Source organism: Falco cherrug, chromosome 8 (genome assembly GCF_023634085.1).
Source record: "Falco cherrug isolate bFalChe1 chromosome 8, bFalChe1.pri, whole genome shotgun sequence".
Taxonomy (NCBI): Eukaryota; Metazoa; Chordata; class Aves; order Falconiformes; family Falconidae; genus Falco; species Falco cherrug.
Window position 1 is genome coordinate 15,144,580 of NC_073704.1, and position 17,317 is coordinate 15,161,896.

Below are 17,317 nucleotides of genomic sequence, written 5' to 3' on the forward strand. Positions count from 1 at the left end.
TGTAACAGCACTGCCCCTCAGTATGTCTGCAGGGGTTATAGGTCACCTGCTCAACCTATAGCCTGGAAGGTTTTCAAGGACAGACCTTACCCTGCCTGGATCACCGAAACCAGAGCATGCTCCCAGAATAAGGATGTGAAGTGTTGACCGAGTTTCTTTCACACCTCATCTTCATCCTTGCAAGTAGCCACTTGGTCATATGTTACAAGGTAATTTAATAACTCAGTTTCAGGAGATGAATATTTAAATATATGAAAGAGAAAATATAAGATCTCCTTCAAACAAAAAATAGTGGAAATAACACAAGACATCCTGTGGGAAAGCCTAAATGCAGTCTTCGGGGGCAAAATAACTAGCTGCACTTCAAAGAGAAAAAATAATGGATGGAGAAATTTACATTTCTTGAGACCCCAAATGCATACTTTAAAGAAATAAGGGAGTCAATTAAAAGAGGCGCTAGAAACTCTGCGACACAACAATGTAATTGAATAGATTAACAGCAAATGAAAAAGCAGACCAACAGTCTGTATAAAACTATTATAAACATGGGAATACAGAAAGTAGGCTGCAGATATTACAGCTGCAGAAGTAGCAATTATCAGGAGCAATATTAGAAGTCTCTGCTCAAAACAGAAAGGAACAGTATGTAACAGTTTCTGCGAAGTGTTAAAACACCTTTTACAAGGGTTATGAAGAAATGTCAATTTGAAACTAGCAAACAGATTTCCAAAATCCAAAAAGCAAATCTGATGACTATTTCCAGGTCAATAGTCATTGGGACAATACTTTGACACATCCATTATCATTACCGCATTTCTGTAACTTGGACTTCTGTCAGGTTAGGACACTTACACGTTATGACAGATGAAAACTAAAAGGCATATTCACTGAGATTAATTTCAACCTGGAAAGCTGCTTTCTTTAGCCATTCTCAACAGCCAGGGAGAGAGATGATGCAGAAGACTATTCCAGAACAGGACGCAAGACCAGGCTAGAACTTGTCCAAAATACTCTCCCCAGTCCCCAAATGGATGTTGAGTCCTCACTGCCCACAGTTCTCCTCAGATCCAACGCCACTGCAACCACACTGCTTGTTACTGTAACACAACGGTGGCTGAGACCTACGAAGTAAGGCTCTACTCTCAGTCACCTTTTAGTCACTTCTCTCCCTCCGCCAATGACAGAGACATCCCCTAACAAGACTGGCCTCTCTAAACAAACAATTGCCTTTGTAAACATCCAACTCCCAACACTTTACACAAACTTAGAGAAAGCAAAGTGTCCTGCATCTGTCATTTTGAAGGAAAGCCTGACAGAGGACAGGAAGTTTTACTGCAGTATTTCTAACTGTCCCAAAACCTAGTAAACTTACAGAAGAATATGCAGTCCTACACTCCGCATACATCTCATAGGCTTAAAGCCTCTGGAGATCTAGTTACATTCGGAAGAGAACACAAGGGATACAAGAAATTTGTAAAGAAAAGATCACATACAATTTTGAAAAGAGAGGTTGTGATTCCGGCAAAATCCCATTTGAGAAGGATACGTCTTCATTACAAAACTACACAAATGGGGCAATGAACATTCTAATATGGCAGCAACACTAATGTTCTAATAAAGCTAGTATCTTACGTAGGAACTTTTAACAGGTACAAGAGAATGGCGTGTACTCTATCACTTCAGAATACACGTACCACCAAATATGCAGAAAGCAGCAACTCTAAACCTATCAGGAGGCAAAAATCACTCTCTCAGAAACATGTTAATACCTATACTACAGAACTACGCTGGATTTATGAAAACCTATTTTGCAAATATTTATCCCTAACAGTGAAATTACGTATTTGATTTTAGTCTAGAAACCTTGAACATTTGGCTTACTGTTTAGAAAGTTAAGCCTGAACTCCCTTGAGACCTCAATAGGTTTTTGTTATATTATAAACAATCACTCAGCTGTCTAAACATATGGATTAAAAGTAAAAACAAATTACTATTTAATTACTAGAGCAAATATCTGTGAAATTTGAGAGGCTATTCTTTTGTGCAACAATGTCACATTAATTCACAGCCGATCAAAGCAACCTGTTAAAGTAATTTGAGATAGATAATAAACGTTATCAGATTTTTAATAAAAGTAGTGAGAGATAAGACTTACCATTTAGCTCAGCCAATCATACTTGGACAGTACTAATATTTTTTAAAAAATTAAAAGCTCAAAAAGCTGCAGCACAAAGAATATTTTGTTTGCAAAAGAACTCTAAAAAACATGGTGCAATGTTGACTCATTCTGAAGGTCTTACGAGGAAAAACAAAGAAAAGACTGAAGAAATAACAGAAGAATTAGACAGTGAAGATAACTATGAAAAAACTTAATGCTATTTAAATTCAAGTAAGCACAATAGGTCCAGTAAGACTACAAGATTCCTCTCCTCAAGTTTCACCTTATTTGGAGGTTTCAGAAAGAAAACGACAAAGTTTCTGCCAGGCAGCAATTTTACAGGCATTTTATCTGAAATAAATATTAATCCCTTTGCATAAATCACTTAATAAAACACAGCATTATATAAAATCCTGGCTAGTTAAAAGCATCAGTAAACCAGCACTTACTGTGCAAAGGTTTTATCTGTAAGGTCCACATGGTTAATCTTCACAATGCATTCATTTTCATGGAAAAGTCCATCACGCCTCGATCTGCTATTTTCTTCAATACCACGGATGAAGAGTCCCAGCATCCTAAAAGGCCAAAAAAAAAAAAAAGTGAAAACTATCCTTATTCTGCTGGTATGAATTTATAGCAACTAAAAATAGATATTAATCTCTATTGTGTATGAGATGAGATAGAGTAGACCATTATGAAGTGCTTAACCTAGAGAAAGAATTTCCAGCTCACCCTTTAGTTAAAGGGAGGGGATTGAAAGAAGCACTAAGAAAAATTGCTGGCCACTAATGCTATACTACTTGCTAGAACTTCGGGAAGCATTAAGTCCTAGAGATCATACTTGGAGAAACAGAGAAAAACATTTAGATCTCCTCATCCAGTTAAAAATTCCCATGTATCTTACACAGTATTTTTCTGCCACCAAGTAAGATCACATTGCTTCATGCTCCAAAGAAAAGCACTAACAGATTAAAAACAATTTTCTAACTCGATTGTAATAAACTAAATGAGCATTAGAATAAGATAAAAAATAACCACTATTTCCACATCTGAAAAATCTCTGAAAATTTTCAGTTGCCAAAGCCCCTTGTTTTGATACATGACAGCGATGATATTTATTCATATGGCAGGAGAGCAGCAGAATATCAAAACCTAAAGTTGTTTGTTGCCAGGTTATGTGCAAATGGCGAACTGAGGTGCAGCACAGAAGCTTCTGGTAATGTGTTAAGTGAACAGCTGTGGGTGGTGCAAAATTCCAGTTTGGTCAACTCTGCTGGGAGCACTAAGCTATTTCTGAAGCATCTCTGTATTGCAGACTACAACTCAACATAGATATATCCAACGATACCAGTATAATGTCCAAAAAACCTGACAACTGCGTGTTTGCAAAGACCTTTTATAATCAAATTTTATCCACTAAATTTCCATACCATATCAGCATCAGACAGATGACCTTTAGAGACCATTTTCTATGGGTTATACTCCATAAAATATTGATGTGCAATTTCCAACGTGCCAGCACTCCAGTCACAAAACCAAAGTCTTGTATTTCTTCTCAAATTCATGACTGTCCCTTATATTTAAGTCTGTTCAACAGATTCACAGCATGCCATTAACTATTTCAAATGACACTATATTCACTGTGCATCTGATTTAGATTTACTGTATAGTAAGATTTAAAAATTTCTTTTTGTCATATCAACATACTTTAAGGGAAAACTTGGTTCCTACTTAATATTACTTCTTCAAAACATCTACCAGAAGAAAATAATTTAATTTATCCCATAAAGATTCTCTTGTGTTACCCTTCACTTAAGGATTCAAAGGGGCAGTGGCGGTGAGAGGCACAGCCCTACTGATGACAAACATCAAACTACTGGCAATCAAACCCCTAAACCCTAAGAACTAATGAAATACACTTATGTGAAGATGCAAACCAATACAGCAGCGAAACACAAGAAATAACAAATTAAGTCGGTTGCTCCCTAATCCTTGTGCTTAGATGCCACATCCATGTAATGCAACAGCACTGCTCACTTGTCTGAAACTTGTGTGCGCCGTAGTACCCCAATGAATGGCTTGAGTTACATATGCTGTGGCAGTTTGAATTCATTGCGCCATTACTTTTTTCCACAGCCTCAGTTTTAGCATTATCTTAATGCACTATTAAATTTTAATTTCCCTTTTTAATGGTATCTAAGTGCAAAAGAAAGGGGGGAAATTATTTCCATTAGTTTTGTAGATCCTGTATAAACTAAGACTTTGTAAATTAACACAATGTTTTAACTACCTCTAGAAAAATTCTGCTCTCAGCAGCACTAGGCTAAAGCCTGCATTACCTTATTAGAAGATAACTTTACAACTGAAATACCAGACCAAGTTAGTTACAGCCAGCATGCCCCCATAAATTGTATCATGTTATTATCAGTAATAAAAGATGCTCTTCTGTACTTTCCCACGTTATGAAGAGATAAAATTCATAACTAGTCTCAGGCTTGATAAAGCAAGAGGGATGAGTGATTTCAGCCACTCTAGCGCTTTTACAAAGATATTGGTATGGTTCTGCCAGGGGTCATTAAAATTTCAAGATAACTGTTTAAACAAGTAGTCCCTCTTATCAAAACCCCCTTTGTTCTGAGGAATCCCCCAAAGAATTACTAAATAAGGACATATTAACATGCAGGCAACACACATGTCACTTTTTCTTCATGAATGTCTTCAAAAGCTGCACCCAACACAGGGATACTTCAGTACAGAACAGTGTTACAGTCACAATAATTACTGATTTTAATAGCTTGTGATTTCATCACATTTTTTACCTAATGATCTTGAAATACAGTGTGTACACTACAACCCCTATGGCACACCTATAACAAAGAACTATTGTCTGTGCTTCATGGTGGGATAAAACACACAAGTGCCCTTCTCAAGACAAACAGGCAGCCTGCAAAATCAAGGACACAACTCAGATCTTCTACGGTTCCCATCAAAGACCAACTTTCTTCTTGAGACAGTGAAGACTTTTTTCCAGGCAGCAGGTGGACATCTAGTTTCCCTTTTGGCAAATAAAACATTCTGAATGAATTTGGGTCCACTTACAAACTCAGATCTTGCTGAGAAAGTGTTTACACACACAGATCTTTACAAGGCAACTTAATCCTTCACATTCTCTGTCCCACATTAAAGTTGACAAGTGAAAAAAAAAACATTTAAGAATTAGACAGTTTCTACTTTTGCAATAATTGTCTTTGTGTTATAGGCAGCCATTTTACTATAAAGTAGTGTCACTAACGGTTCTGGCAATTTCCCATCTCTTATTCAGGGCTGCCAGTGTCAAATTAACTCTCCAACTAAGACTCTGTATGTCAAATTTCAGCCTAGAAATTTTTTTTTTATTTATTTATTTAATTTTTTTTTACATTTGAGTTACATAGCTTGGAAAACAGTTATAATGAAAACGCTGACACAGTCTTAACTACAGTACATCAATATGAGCATGCTGCTATAATAGGCTTTTGTGATCTCAACAGACTATGCTAAATCATTTATAATTAAAGTAATTGTATTGTGACAAAGAAAAGTTCATGGTATAGTGCACATTTTATAAATGCTCTACAACCAAATCTGAGAGGTGGCTTGAAAAACATGAGGCATGACCAGGCAAGCAAATTTTTTGACATTTCTTGTCTGATACGTCACTAAGAAAGGACTTATGCAGAAAAATCCAACTGGGGTGTGGGGTGGTGGCACTGATGACAACTACCACCACCCCAAACAAAAAAAAAACCAACACACCCCCAACACCCACCCAACACCACAAAAAAAACCCAACTAACCCCCTAGCCCCCACACCTTTACTATTATTCTACAGAAGGCCTAGCTTAACCATTCAGAGAATAAAACCAGATGCAACTAAAAGGACACATAAGAAAAAGAGGTTGGTATTGTTCTGTATGTATCTTAGACCAGTAAATATTTTGGTAATGAAAGAGTATCATAAACCAATTTTCTTTTAAGCGTTTCATCTCCTTATGGTTAAATAGCAGGTATTGTAAAAGAACCACAACTGAAATCTTTTCATTAATACACTTCTTGAGCAATGCAGAAAATATCTTACCTTCCACTCAAAGATGAAAAAAAGGGCACTACATGTATTCCCAAGGGTCCACCTTCCCCAGAAATCTCCACTGTTTTTGTCATTTCACTAAAAAAGAGCACAGGGAAACATCCTCCGTTAAAAACAAATTCCTGAGTGATCAGATAGCAGAAAGGATAGAAAAAATATTTGACTCAGAGCTCACTAATGTATAAAAATATGATGAAATGTAAAATGGCTATTGAATTCTTTGAATTTTTTTAGACACATAGCATTTGTATACTTTGCAAAGGAAAGACACCAAGTACTAGACATTTTCCTAAGCCAACCCTTAAGTAAATTAACCAGAATATTACAGGAAAAGCTTTTAAGTCAGAAGAGACTTCACAATTAAAAAAAAAAAGTTCTATGTGTTTTTAATTTAAGCTCCATGTCAGCTGCTTCAGTCAGTGTCTCCATGTAGACACATTACAAACATGAAGATCACACAATAAGGACATCTAGCCAGTAAGCAGATTAGTCAAATCATATTTAAATAACTTAATTTCTGCCCTCAGTTGCATATAAATTCACTTACAAAGAATGAAACAAATTGTCATCAAAACTGCAACTCAGCACATTTTATCAGGAAGTTTCCTTCCTCAAACACCATTATCAAACCCCTGTATTATCTCTAAGCGATTTTTGCTGTTTCACGGCTATGTGCTGTTTCACTTCCTATTGAGTACAGCGACCTTAACTCTATTCTGGGTGATCATACTTGAAAAAGGTATTTGAATTGGCTAAAACATTAAAAAAATGTAAAGAAAGGAGTAAAGTCTGTATCCTAGCAGATTATATTCCTTCTTTCTATACTAGTCGACATGTTCTGTAACACCCCCTCCCCTCAAACCATACTGAACACCATCAACACTCAGGATTAGTGGCCAGTGGACAGCTACTGGGTATTTCCATTTACAGTAGAACACTAATGCATTCAAGCTGTAAGAAGTTCTACACTTGCATGCCAATCCTACAACATTTACAGAACACGTAAAACTGAACCAAATGGCCACTTTATATACTGCCACGAGTTAAACGTTCAGCCTAACTGATGCAAGTGCAGGCTTCTGCTGCGAAAAAAGACTTGTGCTCGCTCCCCAAAAGCCACACAACAGATCCAGAGTGCACATCCGCAGGGTGAGAAAAACGACCAAGACAACCAAGGCAACTCTTGCGCACCACCCCATCCTCCCCCGCAAATGATGTTTTCCTAGTACAACGACGTCCTCTGGGATCAGCTGACTAATCTCACTGACCCATGGTCTTATGATCATTTGATTTGATTCAAGAATCAGCAGAAATACACAGGTATAAGGGATGAATCTGTGACCACCCTTGAAGTGACAACACAGTTACATCAGATGAGACACAACGTAAAAACACAGGGCACAGCTAAGCTCTCCCAAAAGGAGGAGAATTACTGCAAATGATCTTAAGACAAATTCTTCCTCATTTGTCTTTGTTTCCCTAATATAGCATGAGTATTTTCTTCTTTTGTTATGAACCTCCAGTTCCACAATGATTAATCAGAAGCAACTTGCCCTAAATACAGTAATTCTTAGCTTGGCCAGCTAAATATGAAATAGAACAGCTTTATATAATTTTCTTTTGGTTTTGGAGTTTGGGGGAGTGGGAGTTGTTTGTTGGGAGTTTTGGAGAGGGCTTGTTTCTTTTTAAAAATTATTCTTCCAAAAAGGGTGACACTAGAATGAATTTGTATACCATAAACCTTAAATGGACAGACCCTGAAAAACAAACCACCACTGATCTCAACACAACAGATTTTCATGCTACTGTATTTGTAACACAGGCATGATTAACAGGCATTTCTACTTGCTGATTTTTTTATTTCCTGTATTCTTCTCTCTTCATGAATTAAACAGAAATCCTGACAAAACCTTCCTGTAAGTTTTTTTAGAAAACATTTTTGTCTAGTGAAAATGGTCAGAATAGCTAATCAAGGTGGTTACCAAAACCTCAAAAATGCATGCACAGGAAATTAATTCTTCTTTCAGTTCCTTCTTCTACTTCCTCCAATTCTCTTAACAGAGACAAAAAAAAAAAAAAGGCTACTTTTATGTCTTTTGAACTTCTATAGAATCAAAACATATGAGCAAATTCAGTAGACAAATCCTACAGATCCAGAAAATAATCAGTAGTAGTGAATGGACTTTCATTTGTACTTGGAAAACTTAAGCAAGTTACAGCTGTCCCCAGATAACCCCATGTTGCTTCAGTACTCACGGGAGGAGCTGTCTTCCCAAGCAACTGTAAAACAGAGCAGGAATTTTTTTGAGGGCTATCATGATAGACAGGCTAGCTGTCATATTAAATCAATGCACTTACAGTTACAAGTAGGCTCAAAGCCAAAGAAAACATACAAGTTTATTTTTAAATCTAACATGAAATCTACACACTAAGAAAAACAGGCTTCTCTGTGAAAACAAATAGCCCACATGTACATTGTACATTACTTTTAAAAACATTGTGGCACATCCTGAAACTTATGGACATATTAAAGCACTAAATATCCAGAGTAAGAGGTCACTCTGTATACACATATATAAAAAAGGTTCTTCAGAATTATATTTTTTATTAAAAAAAAATTAGTCAGAATGACTTTTAATTCTCAAACAAATGTGATTCTCGGTTACATCGGAGAAGTAAACTGCCCTTCACAACAACTCCGACAGATCTTTTAGGACATATTTTTATATTATATCTATGAAAGCCTGACAGTTAAATCAATTAAAAATCAGGATATCTGGGATTCGGCATTTTTGTTGTTGTTTAGGAACCTCAAAGATTAGAGACTCGGAAAAATCTGACATCATTCGCTCATGGTGTCCATCTTCCAGCAGGTTTAATCTGCCCACAAGAACAGCTGAACTCCAGCAGTGCACCACACTGGCTTACAGTTTACACTGTGCTGGAGAAAGTACTCGGGAATAGAGCCATAGCTGACTGAGATCCCAAACAGGGTGAGCTTTAAGAATACTAAGTACTAAACGCCACAGGCACAAGGGACACCAAGGTGCTGGGACTCTTCAGTTTGACGGAGTGAAGTTAAAAAACTGAACAAAGAGGATGGGAAAGCGCAGAATGGGTCTCCACTGCCGGTTGATAGCTGTGATACTGACAACAGAGTAATTTATGTGTTTTCTACAGACACTAAAAAAACCCCAAAACAACCACACACCACAACCCCCAAAATAGGAAAAAAATAAATTCCAGAAGTTAGTAACCTACCAGTGACCTACTTCTATTTTGAGTTTCCCCTATACATCCCAAGTACATTTTTGCAGTAAAAGAAAAAAACCAAGACTGGCCTATTGAGTCAGTATAAAAGACCTGGCGTCCAACTGGTAGCTGGGGATGAGAAGCCGGGAGCATTGGCGAGCAATGCACAGAGGGTGCCTCGTGTCCTACACCGCTAGTATCTCCTGCATGTTCTTCAAGGAGCACACAGAGCTCCTACCTCAGATAGCACTGTCCTTGCTGACTTTGCAGCCCAATTTCTATGGGATACATATAGATGTGTTCTTACAGCAATTAAAACAAGTGTATTTTTTAAAAAGCATTTATCTCCGTGCAATTTATCACGGCTGCAGGGTTCACCCCAACTAGACACATGGACTCAGGCTTCTTTAAATGGATGCTGGCACCTCCCTTACTCTCGCTGCACTGAAGGTGCCTTGGAGGTCTCGGTGCAAAGAGAACACCTGCCTAGCATGACCTGATTGTGGCATCCAAGACCACATTCAACACTGTACTATTGATTTTTAACCTGAAGAAGCTGTCATCATTTACTATTTAAATTCTTCACTGCTTGATGTTTATTGATTTCTGCCAGATTCTTTACAGTCTATCACATTTGTCAGGAAGGCTTGCCATGCATAATATTAAAAACGTTGATGAGTACAGTTTAGCAAAAAGAGAGATAGAGAGGATGCATGCATGTGTATAGTGAGCATGCACAGCAGTCCATTTGTAAGATGGAAAGCAAAATTTAAATGGAGTGTTGCACATTCTGATCAGATTGGCAGCGCCCTTGCTGTCGAATACTATAGCTCCCTCTCCTGAAAACTCCATCAAGAATTTGCAGTTTGTCAGTTATGCAATGGGAAAAGATCTGTTGGTTGAAAGCTCCTCTGCAAACTATCCAATAATACTGAAGACCCAATCTCAACCACTGAGCACACTAATGCTTAAAAGGGATGTCTCTCCAGAAATAAACATTTGGGAGTTTTGCGGCATGACCTGGTTCACTTTGACCTTCCCCAATTACCAGTGCTGGAAGAATCTTAGTAGGACTGCTCTTGGAGAATGCAGCAGGTGCAGCCTAAAGCAGATTGGTCTTGCAACATACTGAAGATAGCACCTCAGAGAAAGCTGCTTTCTGCATGGGTTACTGGGCAAAACTTGTCATCGTGTATGTCACAAGAATCTACCGCCTGAGTAAACGCAGGCCAATTATTTATCATTCCACTGGCATATTCTTTTCCCATTTTAGTCTTATTCAACAGTTGCATGTAAGTCTTCCACCCAGGCACAACATGACAAAGCCAGAATCTTTCAATAGATCACTAAATTCCTCAGATGTTTTTAAGAAAAGGTACAGATTAGTAAGCTGCTATATCTGGAAAAACCTCTTAGCGCAGGATGTCAATGTTTCCCTTGCAATCAGAAAAGCACAGCTGATATTCTGAACACGCTTTGTGGTGTTTTTATTGACCACAGCAAAAAGGCAAAGAAAATGTCACTCAGATGCACAGAGCTCACAGATGGAAGTTAAGCTACTTCCCTGCTTGCTCTTCACTTGCACCTCCAGCACCACCAGCCAACGCTGCTGTTCCAGGGGAGGAGACCACCCAGTAATAAGGGGTGCCTGACATTTGGTAGCGAGCACAGGCAGACAGGCGAGGTCAGGTTATTAAAGGGAATTTTAAAGTGGAAGCATGCACAGATTTATCCAAATAAAAAGGGTGATGACTGTCCATGTACTACTACTACTAATCAAAACAGTACGGTTACTGATGGTAATAAAGTATTTGCACCCATTTTTCCAGAGAGGCTTCCTGAGTAGCCAGCTCAACTAAAGCTGTCAGATAGCATATTTGCCAACCGCCTCCTACCCCTTTTTCCACATTTCTCCTTCCCTCTTTTAAACTGCATGCTCAAAGCTCTGACGAAAATGTCTTGAAAGGCCTGAACAAGAAACTGGAGCTCAAGATGTTAAATAGAGTGAACACACTCAAGTAATGAAAATCTGAGCAGTATCTAAATAGGGATGGAGAGCACCCTACAAGGAGAAGGGAAAGCAACTGAACAGGCAGTCGAAAAGGAGTTTTCCAAACAGTTAAGGGAACTGCTCAACCTCTGTTAGAGGAGGCACTCGCATTTCAGCTGCTCCATTCTACACAAAACTAAAACTATCCACAAAGTTTAAATATTTACTATGAAGTAATGTCAGAATCTTCCACTTTCAGGTTTCAGGAGGTAACTAATCACCCGCTCCTAACAAAAAGATGTTGATCTAGCAAAAATGCTACTGAAATCCAGTTCCCTGCCCCCCCCCCCCCAATAAATAAATCAATCAATCAGTTCTCACAATATTAACTGTCTAAACGTTTAGAGAAAAAACCAGCCAGCCTGCAGGCACCAGGTTTTTGTGTCTTTTTTTCTTTAAATCAAGTTGTTCCAAATCTGTGTTGTTAGATTAATGAAAGACACAGTAGGTTAAAAAAAAAAAAAAAAGTAAAATACAGAGAAGAAAAAAACGCTGTCGTTACGCTTTAATTATGTATCTACAGTGCTTAAACCAAGGAACTGACCCTGACCTCTGCTAAAAAGAAGTGGGCAGACAGCAAAACAGAACATAATGAAAACACGTAATGAATTATCTACGCATAAATTACCCTTTGAGTTCCAACTAATCCTGCTAATAATCTAAACATCCACTTCCAAGCAGATTTGTGTTTACTGTTCCTTAACACCGTCATTTTTACTAAGAAAAGCAAGGTTTTCAAAACCAGTATTTTCTATGTGTAGTGTGCGTTAAAGGTTGTGTTGAATTTCTACCTGACCTCTGTAGAGTATCAAGACCCTGCTGTTACTTTAAAAATCTTTCAGTCCTAGTCCAGGACATGAAGGGAAGCAAGGAAAAAATACCAACTTTTATACACTCATGGCATTAGCTTAGCTTCACTTACTCTAAACATCATCTTTACTAGGAAATAAATTTAAAAATCCACCTTCAGAAATTACAAGAGGATAGTCACTAGTCCTGTCTTTATTTATTCCATTTAAAAAAAAAAGTGCCTAAAACCCAAGGTTTCAAGTCTCTCTTCTAGCAAAGTTCAACTCCCCAAAGGTCAAATTAAAATTTTCAGACTCCCAAAAGATACTGTCCTGAAAAGTTGCCCAGTACTTTTACAATGAATTTTTTAAGAGAATCCAAGCCAAGAAACCTCCTTCCTATTAGCTTCTGAATACAGTAGCTAAAAAATCCTCCACACTGCCACTCGTTTCATTTATCCAACATACAACTAATTTTACCTACTTAAATCAGTGAACTAGTTTTCTTCAAATGGAATGATTTTCCTGCTTAGAGAGAAACATAAAACGAGCCAGGTCTGAAGCCTTTAACTTCAACGGACTAGACTTCATAATCATAAAATATTAATCACGGTACTCTTTTTTCTGCCTCCCTCTGAAACACCTATTATTGGCTGTAGTTAAGAGAAGGGACAGTGACCTCAGACAGGTTGGTGCTCTGATGAGAAGGCTCAGATAATTTTCTTAGGTGACTAGATGCTATTTTGCTTAAGTGCTGTAGGTCATAGTGATTACCAAATTTAGTGACAGGGAAGAATATATTTAGTTAAAGCTGCAGGGACAATAGTGGTTTTCTTTCTTTCATAGCATGGAGTAGCTCACAGGCTTAAACATTAGCTTCATTAACATCACTTAACTAACATGGCTTATTAAAATGAAGGCTTAAGGTGTCATGACTTGGTGGTCCTTCATGGCCCTAACATCTCTGAAATACAACAAGAAAGATAACTGCAAAAATCAGAATTATAAATAGTATTTCCTTCCAGAAAGAAGAGTGTAAAGAGAGTCAAATTAGATATGAAGATGCTAGTTTTACTACTTATGGAAGAAACAGTTTTATTAATTATTATTATTCTATTAATAGGACCTTTTTTACTTATATTCAAATTAAGATACCAGTAAGATAAGATACATGGTCTCCAATGACTCACTATTTTCCTTTATAAACCTACCACTCCTAATGAAAAAAACTTTTGGAAAAAAGTTTAAAAAACCCAAACAAAACCAAAACACTGCACTTTTAAGGAGAAAGCCATACAAGAATCACAATCATTACCTTAAAACTGAAATTCTTTGACTTTTGAAATTCCAGTGATTTTCACAGAAATACCAACTAACTTTGCTTTACAACATGTGTTCCGATTTCCTCTTGTTTGAAGAAACTGGAATATATTACAAATAATTGAATATAATTCACAATTTTGAGGAAAAAATCCTCATACTACCCCCATCTCAAGACTTGCAGGCAAAATAGTGTTTTTAAAAATCTCTTCAGGACACAGGAAGCACAAGCAAGGCATATTTTAGTAGTATTAATTTACTGGAACTCTGCATTTAAAGAAACACTGCTCCTTTCTCTCTGTTTGTGTTTCAGGTTTTTCTGGCCAATGTTTCTCCTTAATGCATCAATCTCAATCCAGATTAAGACAGCTCATTTTGTCTCAAAAAATTACAACCAGTGCAGAAAGGTTCTTGGGAATACCTTGCTCCGGCCAGCTTTCCCTCTGCTCTCTGTCTGTTCAATGCTTTGATACTCAGGCATCAGCTGAGTAGCCCCCAATCTGTATTCTTTATCACTTTTCCTTCCATACTCCTCCATCAAGATAGTTTGCAAATTCAGCAAAAATCCTAAGAGATCTACAGATAACTAGGCTTATTATCAACTGTTCTGCAACATGCCAGAGAAGACCTGACCATTTCAGAAAACTGAATACCTCTGAAAAGTATCACAGAGGTCTTTCTCATTGTCAATGTTTCAAGTGGCCACCACAATCAGGTTACGAAGATTAAAGCAAATGAGTAATGCCTCAAGCTTCTGAAGGATCCCCAATGCAAGCAGTGACTTGTTTAACTTGATGAACAATCATATGCTGTCAGAAAATTCCTAAGAGGACTTAGATGATCTAAACCACCCTAGTAAAAGCGTAAGGACAACAGTAAATATGAGCATAGCACGCATAGAGCTTTATTAATCCTCATGACAAACTAATGGATCAAGAGACAAATGAATGCATGTATCTGGTGATGCATAATAACCACCTCAAGTGAAACAAGCTGCAGAATTCTTTAGTGACATTCCATAACAGAAAATAAATATTTAACAACTAAAGTGACCAAGTTCTATAACTGCATGATGAACATTAATCAGCTAGCACGTAACTTAAGAGGCCTGACAGATGCAGAGGAAACTGGAAGAGCTCTCCAGCTCCTTTTCATGATGAGACCATTCTAAAAATATGTATCAGTACCAGCATGCAAGAGAAGAAACCACAGAAAGGCATACAAAGTAGGTGACAAGAGGTCTCCAAGAAGGAGGAAAAATACACAGAAGAATTGAAAATCACAACCTTACCAAGACAAAAAAAAAAAAAAAAAAAATCCCATAAAAGAAATTAAATGATGACTCGAAGAACTAGAAAAACTAAGAAATTAACTCCTGCGTGCAGAAGACAAATTTTTGATACGCTCTAAAAGGAAAGGTGATCCTTCTACCAAAATCCTGGTGTGGACCAGAAGACCATGAAGGTCAGAGTCTCTGCTCTTGCAAACTTCCCCGCAGATTCTGCGTATATAACTCCATGCTTCCTTCCCAGACCTCACATAGGTAAAATGGGAATTCTCAGGTGTTTATGAAGATACATGCTTTAAGATTAAAGCATTCAGATACTGGTTTTTTCATGGTTTTTCTTTTATACTGTCTTGACAAAGAACTATAAGCTGCAGAATTATAGCAATGATTATCTGCTATAATAAAAATTGAAACAAATTAATTTTTGCCATTTTAGCTGTCACACAAAAGTTTGCCACGTAACACTTCTTAATTTCATTAGACTACATGCTATGATACCACTGAGTTCTGCAACAAACACAACATACTTGACAAAGGACTGAATTCCTTTCCCTACTCAAAAAGGTGACTTCTGCACATCCTGAGTCACCAGTTAAAACTGATATTTAAGCTTATGGTGGGACAGGAGAATAGCAGCACAGAAGCATTTTGCTCTAAATTTACCAGGTTAAAACCTCTACTAGCACCACCGAGGAAGTGTCTGACCTACTTAGCAACACTGTATTGCAGCCTGGCTGTTAATTTTTGTATGACAAATGTAATCTGCAAAAATATTTTTATTTCATTTCAGCCATTTAGAATTTTCCCTGTGATTTCAGGAACAATAAACCCTGAAGCTCACTATTAAACCTCTTGAGAACACCTAGTTTCCACTTGTTTCACCTATGCAACTCTTAAATCTTACTGTATTGGCTTCCAACGCAAATTATGTATTTACCTAAGTTTCAGTCAAAATGTAGACCAGTCAAAATCAAAGTTATTTTCCAAACTATCAATGTGACCACTGCCACCTTCAGTTACAACAACACTGGCCATCTCTGTTTTGTTATAAATGAAGAGAGGAAAAGGATGCATTCCATCTGACTACTCCAGTGAGGCAAGCCACGGGGAAGTATTACAAATACTGGCTATAGTTTTCACAGTGTATAAGCACAGATATAAAATCTACTACAGGATATAGCAACCATACTACTCAAAACCAGATGTGATATTTTAACTGAAAAAATCCTTTTAGGATTACATGGTTTAGCTGACTGGTTATTTATACAATATACTACCTAAGAACATCCTCTATCTTAAGACATCAAATACTTGGCAGGACTGAGCAGAAAGCACAAAGACAACACACAATGGTAGCGTATTTCCCCCTTAGCCTTACACTACTAACACCACAATAAAGTCATTCATATTCATTGAGGGTAAAAGACTGTCATGTGCAAATACGTGCTTCAGTTTGTGAATCGAGTGCATTTTTAGGATGGGAAAGGGACGAGGAGGAAGAGACCATGATGATGCGCACAATGCAGATTCACAGGTGCAGCTGGAGTGAGAAGTCTTGTTTTGTACGTTGATAAATCACACTTGAGTTAGCACTGAACAGAAGATGTTCTTACCTGATAGGGAGCCGGGTCCTCTGAGCCAACAACAGTTCTGTGGGGCCAGTGAGGTTCATCTCCGCATCCTGAAAGGATACCTGGGAAGCACCCTGTTGAGAGATTTCAAAGCACATTTGAAACTACATACATGCTTATGCATATAGAACAATGGGTATATTTATATTTTTGAGTCAATATTTGGAAGAGTAAACAAGTCCTAAGTAACATCGTATCACTGACAGTGACGGCTGAAAGACCTGTTCTGTGTGCAGCGTATGTGACACAGCATTTGGAGAAACAGTCGTGCTCCTCACACCAGAACCCCGCCATGCTCCCACTGGCAAAGCTTGCGGCACTGCTTCCTTGCCTGCCTGTCTGACCTGAATGTCACTCTTGCCCATTTTGAGCCACCTCCTGTCTCACAAATAGATTCCACAGATCTTGGACAAACCCAATGGCTTTTTTCTGCTCCTTCTATGCCTTAGTAGCATTTACCTGGTAAAGATATTTTCACAGTAACTTCATAGAAAAAGAAACTATATAACCATTTGGCCAGACACAAAAATACAGTGCACATGGAAACCTGACATTAATGGTAACACTCTTGAAAACTATTATTTAACTTCCTTTTTGTGATCCTTAGAGTCTTAATGTTTGCATTAGTTTTTTTTCATACTGGGAGAGGGAAAGAGGGTCCAACAAGATAAGACCACTGTCAGCAGGTGATATATTAGCTTTAA

General features: G+C 37.7%; 1 protein-coding gene across 5 annotated transcripts in view; it reads right to left on the reverse strand.

Moving 5' to 3' along the window:
* Nucleotides 1–17,317, reverse strand: part of PARD3B (par-3 family cell polarity regulator beta) — a 413,251-nt gene that overhangs the window by 224,064 nt on the left and 171,870 nt on the right. For all 5 annotated transcript variants that reach the window (XM_055718425.1, XM_055718428.1, XM_055718426.1 and 2 more), the window contains exons 5-7: nucleotides 16,596–16,687; nucleotides 6,276–6,362; nucleotides 2,608–2,733 (exon numbers count right to left, since the gene is read on the reverse strand). In XM_055718425.1, the coding sequence (XP_055574400.1) occupies nucleotides 2,608–2,733; nucleotides 6,276–6,362; nucleotides 16,596–16,687 (305 nt within the window). The remainder of the gene's footprint in view (nucleotides 1–2,607; nucleotides 2,734–6,275; nucleotides 6,363–16,595; nucleotides 16,688–17,317) is intronic.